The 20,831-nt window shown below is 41.5% G+C and overlaps 1 protein-coding gene across 22 annotated transcripts in view; it reads right to left on the bottom strand.

The window, feature by feature from the left end:
* Kcnma1 (potassium calcium-activated channel subfamily M alpha 1) overlaps window positions 1–20,831 on the bottom strand; it is a 788,086-nt gene that overhangs the window by 137,645 nt on the left and 629,610 nt on the right. For 13 of the 22 annotated variants that reach the window (XM_008849872.2, XM_008849855.2, XM_029554470.1 and 10 more), the window contains exons 16-18: window positions 14,071–14,139; window positions 11,785–11,796; window positions 4,576–4,662 (exon numbers count right to left, since the gene is read on the bottom strand). In XM_008849872.2, coding sequence (XP_008848094.1) covers window positions 4,576–4,662; window positions 11,785–11,796; window positions 14,071–14,139 — 168 coding nt within the window. The remainder of the gene's footprint in view (window positions 1–4,575; window positions 4,663–11,784; window positions 11,797–14,070; window positions 14,140–20,831) is intronic. The other 9 variants (XM_029554471.1, XM_008849873.2, XM_008849865.2 and 6 more) reach the window with 1 other exon arrangement.

Below are 20,831 nucleotides of genomic sequence, written 5' to 3'. Positions count from 1 at the left end.
GGAAGGAAGGAAGGAAGGAAGGAAGGAAGGAAGGAAGGAAGGAAGGAAGGAAGGAAAAAAAAAAAAAACCACAATCGTCCAGCCAAATGGCTTAGTGGGTAAAGGCACTTGCTGCCAAGTCTGACAACCTGGGTTAGGTTCCCAAGGATCCAAATGGTGGATGGAGAGAACTGACCCCTTCAAGTTGTCCTCTCACCTCCATTCATGCACTGTGGCAAGTGAGAGAGGATGCATGTGTTTATGCACACAAGTGCACACACTAAATAAAATAAACAAATACATAAATACATAATAAATAAATAAATGTTAGAATTTTAAGCCAACTATGGCCACCATGTTCTGCAATGATCTCTTGAACTCAGTCTCTTGTCTAACTAAAATTTTCGTGCCCTTGGACCTTCATCTCCCTAGATGTCCCTGCTCCAGCCCCAACAGCCACCATCCTACACTGTGCCTCTATGGGCTTGACTCTTAATGGCTCCACATGTGAGATCATGCTGTGCTTGTCCTTTTGTGCCTGTCATCTCTCACTTAGCAAAATAGCTGCCAGAGTGGCAAAGCTTCGGCTACTGCATATGGAATGAGCCAAGGGCCGAAGGTATCTGTAGCCACCCCAAGAAGTATACTCCAGAGGAGGCAGATTCTTTAAGGCTGAAGCTGAGTCTTGCCAAATGCACCATGCTCTTCCTCACTCCATCATATTCTTGGTGATGCCTCTCTCTTATGATACACTTGCACTTGAGATCTGAGTGTTCCTGGGGACAAAACCTCACAGGTCTCATTTCAAAACATGACCATGGAGTCCAGGATCCTTTACACACTTCATTTTTTAGGTGCTTGCCTTCTCCCCCCGAAACAACTCCCCCTGCTTTTCCCTTCCTTTCCTCACTTCCTTGAAGAGTTTCAGCTGGTGATGTTGCCTCGTACATGCCGAAAAGCATCTCCCATCCGTAGCTGGCTGTGGGGTGCTTTGCAATCTTTCACTGATTTTCATTACTTTGCCACCTACAGGTTTAGATGGCCCTTTCAGAACGCTTTGCTCTCTTTTCCCATTTAAGTGGGCCATCTGTTTCTGGCCAGGACCCCTTATTGACATGGCCTTCATATATCTGTATCTCCAGTTGTCTTTTCCCCAGAACCCCAGATTCTTAGACCCACCTACCTGCCTTTATGACGGATCCATGTGTATATTTAGGACCGACTTTCTACTTGCCATGGCCCAGATACGATTCTTTAGTTCCTACCACCTAAACACGCTCCTCCTGTCGTTTTCCCCATCTCAGCAAGAGGGAATCATCATCATGCTCTCAATGTTCATGCCCCAAGTCTAGGCTCAGCCTTAATTCCTCTTCCTCCCTTACTTCTACACAGTTTATGACAGCACACTACAGGTCCGCAGGTATCATCCAAATGGGAACCACATCCCTCTACCTCTACAAGCTGCCAGCATCTCCCCTAAACTGGGCAACACTCTCCAAGTCCCTTGCTTTCTCTCTCTTGGTCCATCACAACCTATTCTCTCCAACCCAGATAGATTAACCCTTAAATAACATAATAGAGACCATATCACTGGGTTTAAAACCATCGATAACTTTTCATTTGATAACAAAGCAACTCACTTTGTGTCAGAAGAATGAGACTCTAATTTTTCTGATTCCTTACCACCCTCTCCTCTGGTCTTCTCCCAGCCACACTCTGTGTTTTGGGGTTCCTTGAACACAGTGACCTTCTCACCTACATCTCCTCTTCCTATCTGATCCTTGCATAATAGATTTTTTCCCCCAGTTCCACCTCTGTTCAGTATAACTCCCTAGGGAGGCTTTTATTTACACCCAGTTGAAACCATTCATTCTTTCATTTGGAATTTTTAAAAAAAATATTTAATTATTTTAATTTTGTTCTATGCGTATGTGTGTTTTGCCAGCATGCATGTAAGTGCACTCATATCATCCAGTGCCCACAGAGATCAGAAGAAGGCATCAGATTCCCTGGAACTGGAGTGACAGATGGTTGTTAGCTGTCATGTAGGTGCTGGGAACTGAACCCAGGTCCTCTGCAAGGGCAGCCAGTACTCTTAACTGCTGAGCCATCTGTCCAGCCCCTCATTTTGAATTTTAAAAACTGACATTCTTTCATCTGTAGACCGTGAGCATCAAGACAGGAGGAATTTTTCTTCATGACTGTCTCCCCAGCACCTGCCCTGGACCTCTTAAACATTCACCAACTTGTAGATATGTGATGAATGAATATAAGAATGCTTCACAACGTGGAGGTATTCCACATTTTTTTTTCTTTTGAGAAACCATAAATAAAGACTTTAATAGGAAAGCAGATGACATCTTTCAACTTGGCAACTAATTTCCTTATTTTTCAATTATGACTCAAACAAAAATATCACATTTGCAAGTCAAAGAGAGTCAAGGAGCCACTAGGCTGTGCTCCAAGGTTATTTAAAAAGGAAAGTATTTAGGGACAAGGAATAAAAGACATGTGCCCCAACACCCACAGTAGAAAACTGGACTTGGACTGAATGGGTTCACTCCTCTTTGTCTAAAGCCCTGCATCTGAAGTTTCTATGAGCTAAAATTCATTAACTTCTCTTGCAGCAGAGCCTGAAAACTCAATACTAGATCATCCTAATCTACTTTTCCATTTTTACAAAACTTGTTTAGTTTCATTTAAATCTCCAATGTCCTTTCTGTGGTTTTCTGTGCTCTTCATCTATTTGAAATCCCCTAACTGACAGCATTTGCTCTGACACATCACACACATGGAAAATTACAGGCTGGAGTTGTAGCTGATTGTGTCAGCATGTATTTGTGAATACCATAAAGCACTGAAATGAGACGTATTGCACTCCCTAATACAGGAGGTAATTTGTTTTTTGGACTGCCTGGTATTTGTGACATTCATTAGTGAATACTGCAATAGGAAATGGAATCACACAAATGGGAGTTCACGTTGTATTTGCTATCGAGGAGGTGCACATGACGTATGGGCGGCTGTGCTCCCAGTCTCCCCTGCTCACAGGTTAGCACTTTGCAACTTTGGCCTTTGTGTCTTGCAAGTAGACAAGAACATAACCTCCTATTCTATGGTGCCTGGAAGTGGGGTGAGCCCTAGTCACCCCACTGTCCCTCTCACCAGAACTTCTGTCCCAGGATACTCCCTATCCATGAACTGGAAAGGCAGACATTTCTCTCTTACAGTGTAACAATGGCAATCTTTTCCCAATTTTCAGAAGTACATTTTAGTTATTAAAGAATTCAGTTTAAAAAAAAACCAGTTATGGTCCTCTACCCTATTTTTTTTTTCCTGAAAGGTTTTTTTAACTAGTATTTCTCCCTAGTGGTTTAACTCTGCATGCTGATTAACGGATACAAGCATTCCTTTCCTCCTAGACAAGGAAGGAACCAGTAACGCTCCATGAAGACTGGGTGTGTTTATCAATCACCTTGGTACCCAGACAGGTGTGGGTAAACAGTAAGGTGTCCGTAAGAGAGTGCTGGCATTTTACAGATGAGGGAACCAAAGCTCTGAGTGCTTTGCAAGACTTACCTTCCAGAGTTATTTGGAGAAATAACAATAAAGAATACAAGGCACCTAGGACAGGCCTGGCTTTGAGCAGGAACTCATTAGAATATAATAGGCCCTCACAGGGAATTTTAGATCCTCACAATCAGTATCTACTTAAAATATATAACACAAAGCCGGGCATGGTGGCACATACCTTTAATCCCAGCACTGGGGAGGCAGAGGCAGGCAGATAGATCTCTGTGAGTACAAGGCCAGCCTGGTCTACATAGTGAGTTCCAGGCCAGCTGGGGCTATAGAGAGGCTCTGTCTCAGAAAGACCAATAAATAAATAAATAAATAAATAAATAAATAAATAAATACAGTTGTGGGGCTAAGTAACCTGAGTGCCTATTTGTATCATATTTTCTCTGCTAGTAAAATTTTTGAAGTTGGTAGAATGGAATAAAATATAACAAATAGTCCATGTTGCAAAGTTCTATGATTTCTTAAGTTATTTTAAACAGGTTTAAAGACACTAATAAAAATGTCATGAAACACTGAACCCAGTGAAATCCCATGCTGGACCTAAAGAGGCTTCACAATTAAGGCTGACAATATCAGCCATCAGTCAGAAAGTTGCAAACAGAAACACAGGCAGTGTAATGTTTCATATGAAATTAATCCAAACCATTTGAAATCCTACTTGGCACTTACAGTAGGAAACTGGTAATCCACAAGAATATTTGCCCAGATAGTATTAAGAAAATAACCCTGGACAAGTAGCCAGTGTCCTTTGAGTCAGCAAGAATTAGGATGACCTGAAATCACTTCTACTTTCTGGATCTCCGGCTCCTCCCGTGTAAGACGAAGGAGGAGATAACTAGCTTTCTTCTTCTAACAGCTTGGTCTTCTAACTTAAAAGACAGGGAGTTACCTATGAGAAATGGCATCCAGGGAAGCAGTTTTCCAAGTTTTGGAGGAAGCGCTCTGCACATATGGACCCCAAGTGATCTTTGATTAAAGCAGGAAGGAAGGCATGTGAAAACGAACTCTTCTTACCTTTTAACTTCCTTGGCATCACTCGCGATGAAAAATCCTAAAGTGCCTTCTTGGATCTTAAGATGGTTCCCAGGGTTAATTAATATACTGCTCAGTGAACAAAAACAAACAGAGAAGACACGTGTGTGAACTCGGGTTCTGAATACAACCTTGACGGCAATGCTGCCTGTTGTTTTGATAGGGGCCCCACTAGTCTTGCCCCAGAGATTTTCCTCTGGAGTCTGACATTCACTTACTGGCCCCCGTGTTCAATTCAATCATGCCATCATTTAGCTCCAAGTGGCATATTCCCAAGTTGAGGAAATCAAAGCACATCTAGATTTTAGGACCTGGGTTTGCATAACAGAGCTGTTGAGTCGCCCCCATAGGCAATTGATTGGAAGCACAGTTCCTTGGGGTGCATTCCATTTTGAAACTGATTTTGATGATCAACATTGAAACACTGCTGGTCTAACGAAGCTCTATTTACACTCATTTCCCTTAGATGACAAAACATTAATGGGACCCCTATATACATATACAAAACATATATCTACATACCACATTATCTCCATGGGGAATGATACAAGATACCCATATCATAGTCAATGCAAAAGAAAACTGTACCTTTGGAACTTTGATAGGTACATGGAAGTAGATTCAATGAAGAATCAGATCTACAGCAGTTGATTTTACTTAATGATTCCAGCCTGCTCTTTGTAAAAATGTGCTGGTTGTTTGTATGAGATGTATGAATACCTGGTCCTCACTGAGGCAAACTGTAATTGAAACGCAAATGAAAATTATCCCTTAAAAAAAAAAAACTTGCCCTCCAGGGACATGTGAACCTAAATATACACTATCCTATCTCCAAGTGATATAAATAGATTAGCTGACCAAGTGATGTTTGGGCTGACAGTAGAGATAAATGGATCCTAATCTAATAAATGGAAAAAAACAAGCAAGTTTAATTTTCTGCAGATCAAAAGCAGAATAAAAGACTGTCTTACCCAGAGACAGCAATGAGGCTTTGAGCTTAATGGATGCTGAATTTAGGGGCTCGGAACAACAACGAAAAAAAAAAAACCAGAAATATTCTTTGATCTGAAAAGCTGGTAATTAAGGTAACATATTTGGAATCAGCCTAAAGGTAATCCTCAGCTACTCCAAACAATCAAAATGGAGGATAGTAATTAACATATAATCTTTTTCTGCTGGTAAAGCCATTACAGAAAAAAACCTGCTGTGGCCAATGTTGCACTCTATCTCCAGCAGGACAGGAAGGACCCAGGTGAACTTTTGTTCTGCTGGGAGCACTCTGAGCTGATCATTACTGCAGAAAGAATTGTTTGTGGTTGCAAGAACATCCACCATTACCTGTTACAAGACCAGGAAACCGGGTGTATGTCATTATTAACACTAAATAACAGCAAGAACATCTGAAGATTTGACTGTTCCGCCTCAGAACCACCAGGAGCAATGAGATTCCTTCCAAATCAGAAAGCAGCCATTTACACTAATGGCTCATGGCAAAAGGCGAAGGCGGCGACTTTGCAAAGGCACCTTCTACTTAACCCTTATGCCAACTCTCATGCTGCTATCACAAGTCTTCTGCCCTCTGCTCTAGCATCGTCATGAGGGGAAAGACAAAGATACAGTTTTTACATTTATTTATTTGCATGTTCATGCACTTGCTCGTGTGCGTGTGCATGACATTTATAGAGACTTCCCTTTCAAAGCAATTAAATATGGCATTTTAGGATGGCAGAGTTCTAGGTTCTGCACGTTTTCCCGCCTTACTCTCCTGTCAGGCAGTTCCTGTGTATCTCGGCTCTGCAATGAGAACCTGGGTTCATATTCCATCATTGCCACAAAATAGTAACTTTGGGTGAGGAATTAGACCCCACCCCCCAAACTCAATGCTTTTCCCTTGAGAGGGATGTTAATGATTACAATAACCTTTCATCAGAGAACTAAGTGAGATAATGTATAAATGACTCGATACATGCCAATTATGGTTATTTTTATTACTTTATTCTTGCAAAAATGCCCAAGTATATTGCATTTTTCAATTGAGTTATCACGAGTTTTCCTTAAGTGGCCTAATAGATTGGGATATGATGCTTCTTACCAAAAATATCCTATCTAAAACGAGGTGAACTTACAAGGCTAAAAAAACAAAAAACTGTACATTACAGAATAAATGAATATAGCCATAAAGAAAAAAAAAATCCCACGTTTCTAGAGCCTTAGGAGAGTCTTCCTTAAAGTTGGGAAAGTCTGAATTTTGATACGTATTCACGTAAGATTGGAATTAAAGTTCCTATCGTGATTCAAACAGAATTTGAGAGGTAAAATTTGACACATCTTGGTGGTATGCAAAGAACTGTTCCCTTTCCTCGAACTCTGTGCCCCACTGTGTCATTGTGAAATGTTGTGATCTCAAGGTATCCCATCAACGAAAAGCTTCTTTTCATCCCTACTGTCCTTTATCTGCACAAGAACCTGCATGCAGTGAAATGTGGGGATGGGCAGTCTACAGAATGCAGGTCAAGACTGTGTATTGCGGCCTTCAATCTTCTTCTAATCAAGTCAGTGTGCTGGAGAGGAAAGATTGGATGCTGGAGTACGACACCCTGGCGTTCAAATGTCAGGTGTGTCACCAATGTTGGTTAAGCACGTAGGCGCACGAATCAGGCCTCACCAGTTTGGATCCAGGCTTTGAGCATGTGGATGCAACCAAGCATCACCTTCCTAATGCATTCAATGGGGTATATAATTCCTGGCTGTGTCTCTAAGAGAATGAAAACATGTACTCTGCATTGAGTGATCATCACACAGTATGTCCTTAATCTGTAGTTTCTATCAATAGTGGACAAGGTAATTAAAAAGCTAGATGAGAGTAAACAAACCCTCACACTTCTACAGTGTTATTCACTTTCTTCTCAAGGTTAATTGAACTCCTTTGAAGGTGTAGTCCCTGTACAGCTGGAAATGGGTTACTATAGATTCACTGCCAGCTATTTACAGAACAGTTCCCCTTCCTTGAGTTTTATGGTGCCATGCACTGCAATGCAAGCAACAGAAAGCATCTCAATGCCCTCAGATCTTGTGATTCCAAGATGCCCTTTGTACTCCTCATGGACAGGGAGAAAGGGTTAAAATCATCTCCAGGTGAGGTAATCATCTCCAGGTGAGGTGTGTGGCAGATACCAAGATACAGTTAAGATAGCCTTCTGGGTGGGATGTAAAGGAATAAGCCTCACCCTTGAGGAAATGAAAGAAATCTAGACGCACAAGATGTTTGGCACCATATAAGCTAGATACAGCTCATATATTTAAGGATGGTGAAGAATAGGACCCTGGTTTTGGGGGCCAGCAACAGAGAATATTTCTTGTGAATTTCATAGGCTCTTTGAAAAAATTCATTATTAACTTTGGTATTTCAAAGTCTTCTACCTACATTTCAAATCTAGAAAGTGTAAATACAATGTTAATCCTCTTCTTGAAAATGTAAGAAGAGCCTCATGATTACAAGGGTGCATGCCTGTAATCCTCGCACTCCAGAAGCAGAGGCAGGTGGATCTCTGAGTATGAGGTCGGTCTGGTCTACATACTCCGTTCCAGGCCAGCTAGGGCTGCACAGTGAGATCCTGTCTCAAAAAAAGAAAACATTTCCTATATGTATATGAACTCTAGGCAGAAGGAACTTTTTAGCACTACAAAATGACTACTAGGCTTAAAATCTGTTATTGACTTCCTATAGGGAATATATTAAAGTTTTTTCCAGTATCTCTGATCTTGTGGAGATCCAACGTCAAGTTTGTTTTGTTCTTATGGCCACCAAAAGTCCTCCTCCCTGTGCACCACTTTAAATCAGTTCTCTGGCTCCAACTCTGTCTAACTCACTACCTTATCAGAGATAAAATTCAAGATGTGTCATGAAAAGAATCAAGGAAATCTCTAGGAAAAAAGTGCATATATCTAGTAGCAGAATTCCAACAAGGACATCTTCTTGGCAGGAGGGGACCTGTCTTCATTTCAAGGAACATATAAATTACCCTCTCTTTTTTTCCATGACCTTGCTGATCTTAATTGAAAATACCCAGTGACAGCTGGCAGCTAAGGGCTCGTGTGGTCCCTTCTCCAAGGATTCTCACTCTCACCCTTCTGCAATCAGATTAGTTCTATAGCTAGCCTTATTCTTTGTCTACTTACTGTCTATGCAGAGCAAATAATACTTTCTTTAAGGAACCCATTATTGATTAGAAGGATGAGACACATGGTCCCTCTATTTATTTTTGAGTTTCTCATAGTAAGAAGTTTAGAGCCCTACATGTGAAAGGTACTTTCCAACTCTGCTGAATGAATGAAAAATGTAAGTCATTGGTCTCAGTTCTAGAAATTTCTCTTTTCCTCTCTAATAGGGGAAAGTAGCAGTCTTGGTTCTTTCAAAAACATCTAAGCTGCAATTCTCATCAGTCAGGCTAATCAAAGGGATGACCACATATCTTCTTGTGGATTGGCCACTGAGCTAATGATATCCCAGAGGCATTAAGTATAAATATGAAAATATGCAAATATGTAAGCAGTGAATTTTTCTGGCTGGATCAACTGATTTCAATACTGAAAGCACAACTTCCAAAGAACTGAATTGTGTGTTCTTGATTGTAGAGCATATCCACATTGAAATGGCTCTATCCAATAGGGAGATGTCTATATCATTCCCCTGTGGGAGGCAGCAGACTGCATTCTGTTTCGTTGGACATCTCATGCTTAAACATGGGTCAGGTTGGAAGATCAGGACGTGATTAGGGAGAAATATTCTTTTCCCTTTTTTCAACACTTAGGTGTAACAACTGTGAAACATTTAGTAATTTATTCTTTGATCATCAGAAACTTCACCTATTTACTATTTGAGGAGATGATGAATGATTGATGATTGAACTGAAACAGATCTTGTTTTAAAGGAAACTTTTATCCACTATGAACATTGTAGACAAATATGACACAATTATGTGTGGTTTTCTCCCCTCTCCTGCCCCTTTGAGGCATCATGTACCATTCCCCAAGTGGTTAAGATAATATCACAACTTACATGAGAATATAGGTTATATTTAATTATTCTATAATTATAGTTGTGTCTAGCAAGCTAATGGGACTTCATTAACTACAGCAAGAAAATAAGAACCATTGAGGGGTTCAGTTCATGCCATGCCCAGATGAATTACACCACTGTGAAGAGGTCTCTCCAATCACTCAAGTTCATATACAGTTTCTGTCAGTAGGAACTTGGTTTGAACCAATTTGTGTTCCCTCTCAAGAAGTAGAACTGCAGTACAGTTTGTGCTGTGTTGAGATTGCTTAGAAAAAACCCAAATCTCAAACCTCATCACCTTTCTGGAACTTTCCATTTCTTCTGGGCTTTACAATATGTGCTGCTGGAGTCCCACACAACTAGACACACACACTTTCACATTAGGATATATGCAAGAGACAGCTGTGTATTCCATGCTTCAATAAGCTTAGACCCAGTTCACTTACATACAGAAACACCATAATGAAGTTTGCTCCCAGGTGACCAGACTCAAATGACCACCACTGTGGTTTACAAATAACATTGGCAAGAATTTGTTTAGTTTGAATCTATATCAATAATCTTAAAGGTAAAATTTTAATTTTTTTATATTATAGAAAAGACTAGCTACATGAGATGGACAGAGAGAGCTAATCTATGAAGAAAAACGCTGGATATGTGGTTCTGGGAGCAAGCTGTGTCACTTTCTGGTACACTTTAAGACAAGTCATGCCTACATCACAACATGCCTTCACCACAGAGGAAAAAGATTCAAAGGCCAAAAGTCAACAGCAGAGATGCAAGCACTGTGGACCTTTGAATGTGGGCCTTTGAAGACGCAGAGTGCTGCAGTAACTTCTTGCAGTTGGATCATATCAATAATACCAAACTGACAGGAAGCCACCTCTATTTATTCACATCTACTCAAAAATCATGGATTTGACATTAGAAAGATTTCTAGACACACACACACACACAGACACACACACACACACACACACACACAGACACACACACACACACAGACACACACACACACACAGACACACACACACACACAGACACACACACACACACACACACACACAATACACAATTAGAAACACAAACACATGACAGGGACTATAACCACAGACAAAACCAAAACCAAAACCAAACTCTTGAAAAGATGAACAGGTTGGCTTCTCAGTTGCTTGTTTTCAACAACACCATCTTAGAGAATGCATTATTGAAAAACTAGGCTGGAAGATTTAACCAAAAACCAAAACCCAAATCTTAAAAAAATGTGATTAATGGTGATTTAGTCATGCTCCATGCAACATAAAACAGCAAAACAGGGTAAAGTCACATGGTGAAAGCTCAGCTAAGATGCTCCCTAGGAAGAAATATGCCAAAACACACTAGACAGAAAAGGAAGCCACGAGTTTGTCTCAACAAACAGTGCTTGTTGTAGAAATCAAATGTGGTAACTGGGTGGTTTAGTAGCGATGCATTAAGTCTTTTCAGAGCACTGTGCAAGAAATTAGATAGTCAAAATGAGATCAACCAAAAGAAGTATGCAGAAAGGAGAGGGGCAAAGGCTTGGTCTCTGATTTGTGGATAAGGGACAGAAACTCTGCTCTACAAAGTGGAAACTCAACAGAAGAAGGACGAGGAAGTCACTGGGAATGTGGATGTGGGATGTAGACAAGATGGATGGCACCCATGTCCGAGAGACACCAGGACAACACCAGGACAATACAGAAATAGACACAGAGGGTTGGAGAGAAGCGTCCTTTTCAACATTAATAGGACTCGTTCCCATCACCAGTACTACGATCAGTGACAGGATTATCCCTTTCCTTTCCTTTTAAGTTTTCCTGCAAAGAAGTTAGTGCATCAACTAAAAGAATCAACAAATCAATGACAGCAGAAGGCAACTTTTCATTTTTATATATTCTAGTTGGAGACAGGTATGATATTTATGTATATATATATATGTGTGTGTATATATAGATATACTATATATATATACACACTAGACAAGGAAATGAGATTATATATACACATATATAATCCCTCTCTTCTTGGATTCCTGAAAAATGGTTAGTCCTGTGGTTAGGAGTGAAGACAGAGGGTGGAGGTTGGAAGGGAAGTTAACGAAGAGCGCATACCGCTTTCGGCTTCTGCAAAACGACAAGAAAAGAATTTCAAATCAAACAATTTGATAATAAATTGACTGACACCAGAAGGCAGAAAGGAATAAAACCTTTGTTTCAAATCATTTGAAGGATGCATGTGAAAACAAGGTTTTTCAGCAAAGCATGAAAACAGTATCATGGGGTGAAACCATCAACAGAGGCGATCCTTGAACACAGGTAAGAGGCAGGAAGGCGGGAAGTTGGGAAAGTTTTGGGATTGTCATGCCTGGTCAGTTACAAAATGTGAGAGGAAAATTAAAACGGTTTTCTCACAAGAATCAAAAAAAAAAAAAATGTCTGTTTTTGACTTGGATGTTGTGTTGGATAAGCCCTGTTTCTCAGGGGCATGATCCACATTCCCTCGGCACACCCTTTCCACAAGCACCAATGTGCTTCCACATGAGACCAAACCATGTGTAGGACTAGTGTGGCAGCCTTACACAGAAAGCTAAAACGAAGCCAAACAAGTTCTCTTTGCCAAAAATCCATAACCTGTATCTATAGACATTGCTGTTTTGAAAACATTTCAGGTTTGTGAATCCATGAGAGGGCCTATCAAAGAAAAGCTTTTGTCTTCACAGAGAGCACTGAGTCTGCTTTCTTTGAACGTGCCTGGATTCACATTGAACCATTCCCTCCCTTTCCCTGTGACCAAAAGTTGGCAGGTAGGAGATGACTGGTTGAGGTTCATGGTGTGGTATAGTTCTCTCCTGCCATGAGATTATTCCAGAATGGTTGAAAAACAGTCCTTCACATCAACATCACCTACATCTTGACACTTTTTTAGAGAGGCACATAAGTGATAAAAAGAGAACACTCAGCAACAGGAAGATTTACCGACTTGGCAACATAAAGATTATCATTTGCAAAAACCCGAAAAATTTCAGATTCACAGCCACTCCCCATGCATGTAGATTCAGGTGAGGCTCGGCATAAACAGGAACAGTGACCTTCCAAAATACTAACCAATGTGTTGAACAGCAAATTGCCAGAGCTCTCATGGGCCTTCACAAATAATATTCTTTACTTTGCCAACATGGAAAAGAAAAATATAACCCTCCATACATATTTTTAACTTGCTACAGCCATGCTTTGCACATGGCCACCAAATCTACCATCTTATTTTCTGTCATCTGGTTGATTTGGATTTTCAGAGTAGCTCAGCATTGGATCAGATTGACTGTGGACAATCTGATCTGACGGCTAAGGGAAGAGAAAACATTGGATCTACTTGCTTGCAATCCAGTGTTTGTTTTGATACCGTAGTCATAAGACACAGACTATACACTTGGAAGTCAAGCTTGTTTTTGATCAATCATCAAAATCATGAAAACTCCTGAAGTGATGTAACAGGATCTTTCTGTTCTTGCCCTACACTTTGCTCAGTTATGAAGGTGTGCGTTGGGATGGGCTGCCCTCTACCTTGGTGAATGTTTGGGAATAAATGACTCACTAGGGCAGAGACACAGCCATGTATATCATTTCAGAGAACAAAAGCCAAGGCATCTTCCAACCAGCTCGCTTTCTTCCGAAAGTATCAATAAGAATTGAGGATCAAAGTTCATCTGTATGTTATCAGTAATGCACACGGTACCGCCATCAACAACATTCCTTGTTCCTACAATGCTCAATCGACCAGCAGTGAGGTCATGTATCGAGTGGGGTGTTATCTATTTCAACCAGACCCCCTGTCCCTCACTGGTCTGATTTGCACATCATTAAGTGAAAAATAAATAAATAAAGAGAGCTTCTGCCTCAGAGCTCCTCTCTCCTGGCTAATTTACATGAAGCTGATATTCTGCCACCTGGATTTCGGCTGCACCAGGGAAGGCACATATGGCACACAATAGACCGCTTGTAATTTGGCTATCAAGAGAACCAGTGCCTCCCATCACGGCTCTACCCCAGGCTGTTGTAAAGGAGGCCAGAGGCCATCTGCTTTTTGCTCACAGCAGTAAAGAGGGGGTTTCAAGAGAGGGTCTTTCTCTGGTTTCTTGGGTAGAGGGCAAGAAGCACAAGCTAGCATGTTGGGTGGAACTGCCAGGACGGACCTCTTCTCTCCTGCAGAGAAATCCTCTCTGGGTGCCCAGCGGGACTCGGGATAGCAGGCTGGTATGAGATAGAAGCTTCGTCTCTTGAAATGTATCAAAAGGTTGGGGAGGTGCTGTGTTTGGTTCCAACCAAATAAACATAAACAAGAAAAAGGAAGTGGACTAAACCTTCCCAGAACGCTCCCTCACATCATGAACTTCAACTTACCGGCTCTCTCGGTTGGCAGACTTGTACTCAATGGCTATCATTAGGAGCTTGAGTTTCACAAAACATAGCCTGCAATGAGACAGAGAGGCCTCCCAGTCAGTGCTTGTGGACAGCAGAGTCACATAGCAAACACGGTTACCACCTTCCAGTCCCCTAATGCGGTCATCATTCAGGGCATCGTCAGTCCACTGCCAGGTGCCAAAGGCAAAGTGTGTATGCAAGGGGACATGTCTCCATCTTCCTGATTAAACCTGATTTCCCAACAGTGATAAGGGGCTGGATGTTCAAAGTGCAAATTGTGCTCTGGTCTGGATGTTTAGACACAGACCCCAAGCAGGAATTTGTGCCTGGGGATTTACACCAGGCCAGATTCCTTAGTTACTCTGTCGGGTAGTAAAATGTAACTACAGGGGGAGGGAGAGATTTGGAGCAGCTCAACCTGTTATTTGGATTTCATTTCGGTCTTTTGTACAAATGGCTCATATTGTTGTTCCGAGCAGACCCCTATGTGCTTGGAATGACGGCAATAACACTTAGCCTCCATCTAAGCGCCCGGCACATGATGACAGCTTCGTCACTCCTGGCTCCATCCAAGCTGTCTCCCCTCATCTGCTCAGGGCTCTTGGCTACAGACCAGACTGCTAGGAGGCCGGCTTGTTCCTGTTGCCCTGCCTTCACTCCTGTGCCCCCTCTGTACCCTTATAGCGTCTCTTCTTTTCCCAACTATCCTCCAGGCCTTGTCTAATCTAATCTCCAGGTCCCAGAAGCGTCCTACCTATTGGTGCCCCTGAGACTTTGTTCTCCAAACTCCTCCAGCATCTTGCCTGCCTCAGCATCATTTTCCCCTTAGCCAATTTTACTATGGCTGTGGCAGCTCCTTATTGTTCTGTGTCTGAGCATTCCCTCCTTAGCCAGAGAAATGTCCTGGTGGTGTCCGGAATTCCCCCATAGAGCAGTGAATGGAACCAGGAACAGAGAAGCTCCATAAACAGATGAATTCTACACACTGTGTTTCCATTCTAAGAAACTTCTAAGTGGTGCCATAACTTCTTTGTTCATAAAGACTTTCAAGGTGGTGCTATTCAGGCAGAGTGGAAAACACCAAAGCAAAAGTTAAACGAAGTAGGGTGTGATACGGTACAAGGCTGCCTAATTCAAAATGAATTCTGAAAACTGTTTTAAGATGTGAGATCCACAAAGCATATGATATAAGCCTCATAGTACAATTAGATTAAAGGATGTATTGACAGAGATAAGAGCTCACGTAAACAATGAATCGTATTTGTTGTATGTTACAGGGATCTATAATGAGCATTATCACTTATATTTTAGGAGCTCTTCAATACCAAAACATTAGTTGACTCACAGATTGAAAAATGAATGAAGGTATTTATTTTTAACTTTGTAAAGGAATGAGGTACTAAGTCAAAGAGTAAGGCCTTCCTGGAGAGCCCCACTTACTCCTCACCATCTTCCTAAGTGGGAGATATTGTCCTGAGCTTTCAGACATCTATTGATAACTCTGTTTGACCAGTGGTAACACTAAGACCCATAAAACCCATGTGATCTGTCCAGGGGTTAAGTGTTAGACCTCTGGCTAATACCTGGAAGAAGATACAACATCTTCATCTCCAGTTAAACTTATTTTTCACAGGGAGAGGAAAGTAATCAGCACATATATACAAATCAATTAGTGACAAATTTCCATATCCTACACGGAAATAAAACAACCTATGAGTATACAAAGTGATTGGAAAAGGCTGTGCCATTTGTAATGTTCCAAGAGGACCATCCTGAAGATATAGAGAGCACTGGAGCTTGAGGGGACAGCAATGAGAGACACAGGGAAAGAGCTTTCTAGAGAAGAGACACAGCACGTGCGAAGGCCCTGAGGCAGGACAAAGCCCTATGTGTTTGAGAACCAAACACAGACCTGCAAGGCTGAAGCTGTAGGAGCAAAGTGAAGAACAGTCATGAAGTCAGAAGGCAAGGTGGGAGAGAGATCATGAGAACGTGGCTTGCCACAGCAAAGTGCATGCTATTTGTTCTAAATAAATAAGAGACTTGTAGTTGGTGTGTGTGTGTGTGTGTGTGTGTGTGTGTGTGTGTGTGTGTGTGTGCGTGCGCGTGCGCACATGTGGAGGTCAAATATTGTTTCTCAGGCACTGTCCATCTTGTTTTGTGAGACATGACCTCTCACTGGAGTGGCTGGTCAGTGGTGGGCTTTGGGAATCTGCCTGTTCCCACCTCCAGGACACTGGGATTACAAGTGCTCTCCATCACACCTGGCTTTTTATGTGGATGATGGGAACTGAACTCAGGTCTTCATGTTTGCATAGCAAGTACTTTACTGACTGAGCAACCCCACCCCCACCCCCGGGCCGTGTAGTTGGCTTGAAATGAAGATGTGACACGGTAAGATGAGTGAGGAATGGAGATGTGTAGCTTACAAAAAAGTGCTGGTGAAGAGTGGGGATTTCATAGTATCTCCGCAGAATGAGAGCAACTGCTTGTTGCTACATGTGAGGTCCTGGAGGCCTGGTACTGCCTTCGACAGGCAGTCAGATTTCAAAGGACCACTTCCATACAGGCTTATCTGGGTTCTCTCTATGATTCACAGGTTTTCTGATTCCTGTCAACAGATGAATGACCTGAACTTTGAAATGATTATATAGCTCACTCCTGAAATACCAATGCAAGTATCACTAACTACATCAGCAAAAATGTTCTACTTAATCTGTGTCCCAGAGAGCTCCACTAACATGCACCCTATATCGGGCTTTTCCTTCTGGGGCTTAAATTGCTAAAAAAATAAAAAATAAAAAATATAGCTTATGTAATGTTTATGGAACCAAATTATCAGATTAAGTAACTATCAAATGTAAATAGTAGTTAAGTGCCAAAAACACAAGATGAATGCTGATCTGAGCAGGGATCATGAAAGTTAATAAGTTAATTTGCTGGTGTCCCATGGGCAACTGCCATACCCTTTAGGACTCTGGTAATTCATGGGATCAAAGATCTTAATTGCTTGTATGGATCTAATCCTGTTGGTGAGAAAGGAAGAATGGTTCTTAGTAAAGATGAATTTAATTGCTTCTTACCATTTTGGTTAGGATCAAGTGTAATAAGCATAAATGTGTTTCTTCCAAACTACTACAATGCCATTTACAAGCTAGAAACAAAAATCAAGGAATTTCCTACCACAGGAAAGTCAATGCAATCTATGAAATCCTGTGCACATCCCTCAACCTGGTAGAGGATAGACTAGAAGATCTCTGAGTTTCAAATACATGGGTGTGGTGGCGCATGCCTTTAATCCCAGCACTCGGGAGGCAGAGGTAGGCAGATCTCTGTGAGTTCAAGGCCAGCCTGGCCTCCATAGTGAATCCAGGACAGCTGGGGCTACAGGGAGACTCTGCTTCAAAAAGACCAAAAAAGAAGGAAAAAAAAAAGAAAAACAAACAAACAAACAAAAAAAATCTTTCAAAGCCAGGCTTCAGCTGACTCTAAACTGCCGTATACACAAGTCTCTAAGACGCCCTTTGACTCCAAACAAGCTATTGCTCCTTGGCAAAAAGATATGGAAGAGGTAAGGGACAGAGAGACCTAAACAGCAATTATATGAAAACAGGGCCATACCGTGGATCTTCAGACTCATGCCCTTCAGACTGGCTGGTCTTGTACTTCTTATCAAATAAAAAAACAAACTGCAGTCCAAGGACAGCAAATCAACTGGCTCAAGATCAAATGGCTCCTGCATAAAAACTAAAGTGGAAATGGAGTCTCAATGCAGTGTAGTATATATAGAAGCTTTTCATAATAGAGAAAGTTGGGACTGGAGAAATGGCTCAGCGGTTAAGAGACAGCTCTTGCAGAGGACCCAGGTTCAATTCACAGCACCCACATGGCAGCTAATAACCATCCTTAATTCCAGTTCCAGGGGAATCTGATGCCCTCTTCTGACCTCTGCAGCATTGCACGACACAGGTCGTGCAAACATGCAGGCAATACACTCACAAACATGCAAGCAATATACTCGTACACATAAAAAAATAAAGATAAATATTTTAAAAAGAGAATGGAGAAAGCAAAGGCAAGCTGTAGCTGGTCCATCCTGTTAGAACAACACAATGTTTTTTTAAAAACTGGAAATAGGGCTAGAGAGATGGCTCAGAGGTTAAGAGCACTGGCTGCTCTTGCAGAGGACCTGGCTTCAATTCCCAGCACCCACATGGCAGCTAAAAACTGTCCTAATTCCAGTTCCAAGGGATCCAAAGCCCTCTTCTGTTCTCTGCAGGCATTGCACCACATGGGTGCACTCATATACATGCAGGTAGTATACTCATACACATAAAAATAATAAATAAAAAAATTTTTTAAAGCTGGAAATATACACTAACAGGTAACTTCATATAAAAAACTGGCTTTTCAGCTTTCTTGAAAAAATTAGATATGGTCATACACACTGGAACTACTGTTCACATGGCTAAAGGGGACTCCCAGAGGGACATGTGTTTTTCAATGTCCTACAGTCCCCACCACTCCCTAATGCTCAGACCTCTTCCTCTCAGTCTTTATTGCTATCTGCCTGCCCCTCTAGGCATCTATGTTTTAAATCCTGCTTTAACAGGTATCCTCTAAATATTTACAAATGCATTGAAAATTAAATCATAATTTGGGGTTAGAGAGATGGCTCAGCACTTAAAGAGCACTGGCTCTTCTCACAGATGAACCAGGTTTTTTCCCTAGCACCTAAATGGTGGCTAAGAACCATCCTGAATTCTAGTTCCAGGGAATCCGATGCCCTCTTCTGACCTCCATGGGCATTGCAGTCATGAGTGCACTTACATACATGCAGGCAAAACACCAAAACACATAAAAGAAATAGATCAATTAAAAATTTTAAATAAATAAACCATAATTTAGCCAGGAAAAGAAGCACGGCTCTCTCTTTTAGTATTCAAATCATTTTTATTTTAGATCCTTTCACAGAGAGTTGGACAGTGTCAGCATCCTTTGTTTTAAGAACATAGCAGAGGTACAGCATCTGGTATGGGATCTAGGTGGGTTAAAGAGAAAGACAGGCAAACAAAAGGGGGAGCTAATGTGACAATCATGTGTTTACTTGTCTCTCTCTCCCACACCCCTGCTCTGAACTACTCTAATATTTGGGGTACATGCCTCACCTCCCCGGCATGGTAGATGTATAAACAGTCAGCTTTCAAGATAGGCTGGGTAAACAAACTGGATGAACAGGCAGTGGAATGACATGAGCTGCTGGGGCAACAAGAGGGGACAGAATGGAGAGCTAGAAGGTAGAGCACGGGAAGTGTGGACAGGGTTCTGAAGTAAAATATTTCTTGTCCTGCTTGTTAGAAGCCAACAGACTGGAAAAGACGGAAATGGAAATAATAAAGGATAACAATTGTGATAAGCTCTGAAACTCTGACTTTTGCCTTTGATCCATTGGGTCAAGATGCAAGCTGAATTCAAAGATACAGACAACCATTTATTCTTGGAATCTTCTAGAGATTGTGTTACAGGGAAGGGGGAGTGTGCATGCCTAAGAATATGCTTTCAGACTATCTGGAATGGATGTCCTGTGGCTAAATTTTGACTTGTATTGTTTTCTTTGGGTAAAGCAGAGTGGGCATCGCTATCTAATCATGATAATCACTCCTCTGCCTCCACTCAGCCTGTGGTGTTCCTGCATTTGCAGAATGGGTATGAAATCCGAAAGCACCATCAGGGTGAATGAAGGCAAATGCGAGAGAAAAGCAAGCAGGCTTCACAGTGTGACAAACAGAGTAAGATCAGCCGGAAGTGAGAGAGAATTTAATTCTTTGTTTCTAAAGTGAAACATCCCAATATGTCCAGCGCAGGAAGGTGTCACTGATTGCAAAAATCACAGGGAAACAGAAATGACCTTTTCTCCCCCAAGGGAAAAAAACACCACTTGTCACAAAAAGGTCTTAAACCAGCAATGTGCAATAAAACTGTTGTAGTAACAAGTTAGATTGCTTTCCTGATAATTATTAAGTAGAGGTCTACCAAATTTGACAACGACATTATACAAAGCCTTTTTTTTTTTTATTGCCAGCATCATCTGTTAACCATAGTAGTTTCAACCCAGATGTTCCTGAACAAAGGCTCTTAAGAATTAGAGTCCAACTGTTTCTACCTACCCAGAGGGAAATAAATTGTTCCTGCCATTAAGTCAGTCCCCTTGACTGGAAAGACTTGCTGGTGTGAATTAAGCATGGAAACCTGTCATAGAGTTCGCACCCTCTGGTGTGCTCAGGAAGTGTATATAAAGATGGGGCTTGGAGTTACTACAAAGGACTCCACCTCCACCAGCAAGGAGGCCGGGACGAAATAGTGGCTCCCTTCCCATCAATTCCCGGAAACCCAGCTCCTCCCAGAAGCACCAGCTACTACATCCCCAGCTACCCAGAGGCTAGGGAATGTCAGTGTGTACCTTGAAACAAGGACTTTAGGATCAAGGGGCTCAAGTGGGAAATATCCACATTCAGCTTTGATTTGAAAAAATAGTTTCTGGAGGTGAATATATCTATTTTAAAAACTGGTTTTTGAAACAGCACAATTTGTGAGACTTAGCACCAAGAAAAAGATGTGGCTGAAAATATTAATGGAAATGCTGTTAAATTCCATTTCTTCAAAGCTTTGATAAGGTGGAGGGGGAGGTTTTACAACACCCCTACTCTAAAATATACCACACACACACACACATACACACA

The sequence above is a fragment of the Nannospalax galili genome, unplaced genomic scaffold (genome assembly GCF_000622305.1).
Source record: "Nannospalax galili isolate Female #2095 unplaced genomic scaffold, S.galili_v1.0 scaffold83, whole genome shotgun sequence".
Lineage (NCBI taxonomy): Eukaryota > Metazoa > Chordata > Mammalia > Rodentia > Spalacidae > Nannospalax > Nannospalax galili.
The sequence above is the reverse complement of the archived record's forward strand: the minus strand, read 5'-3'. Positions and strand labels throughout refer to the sequence as shown.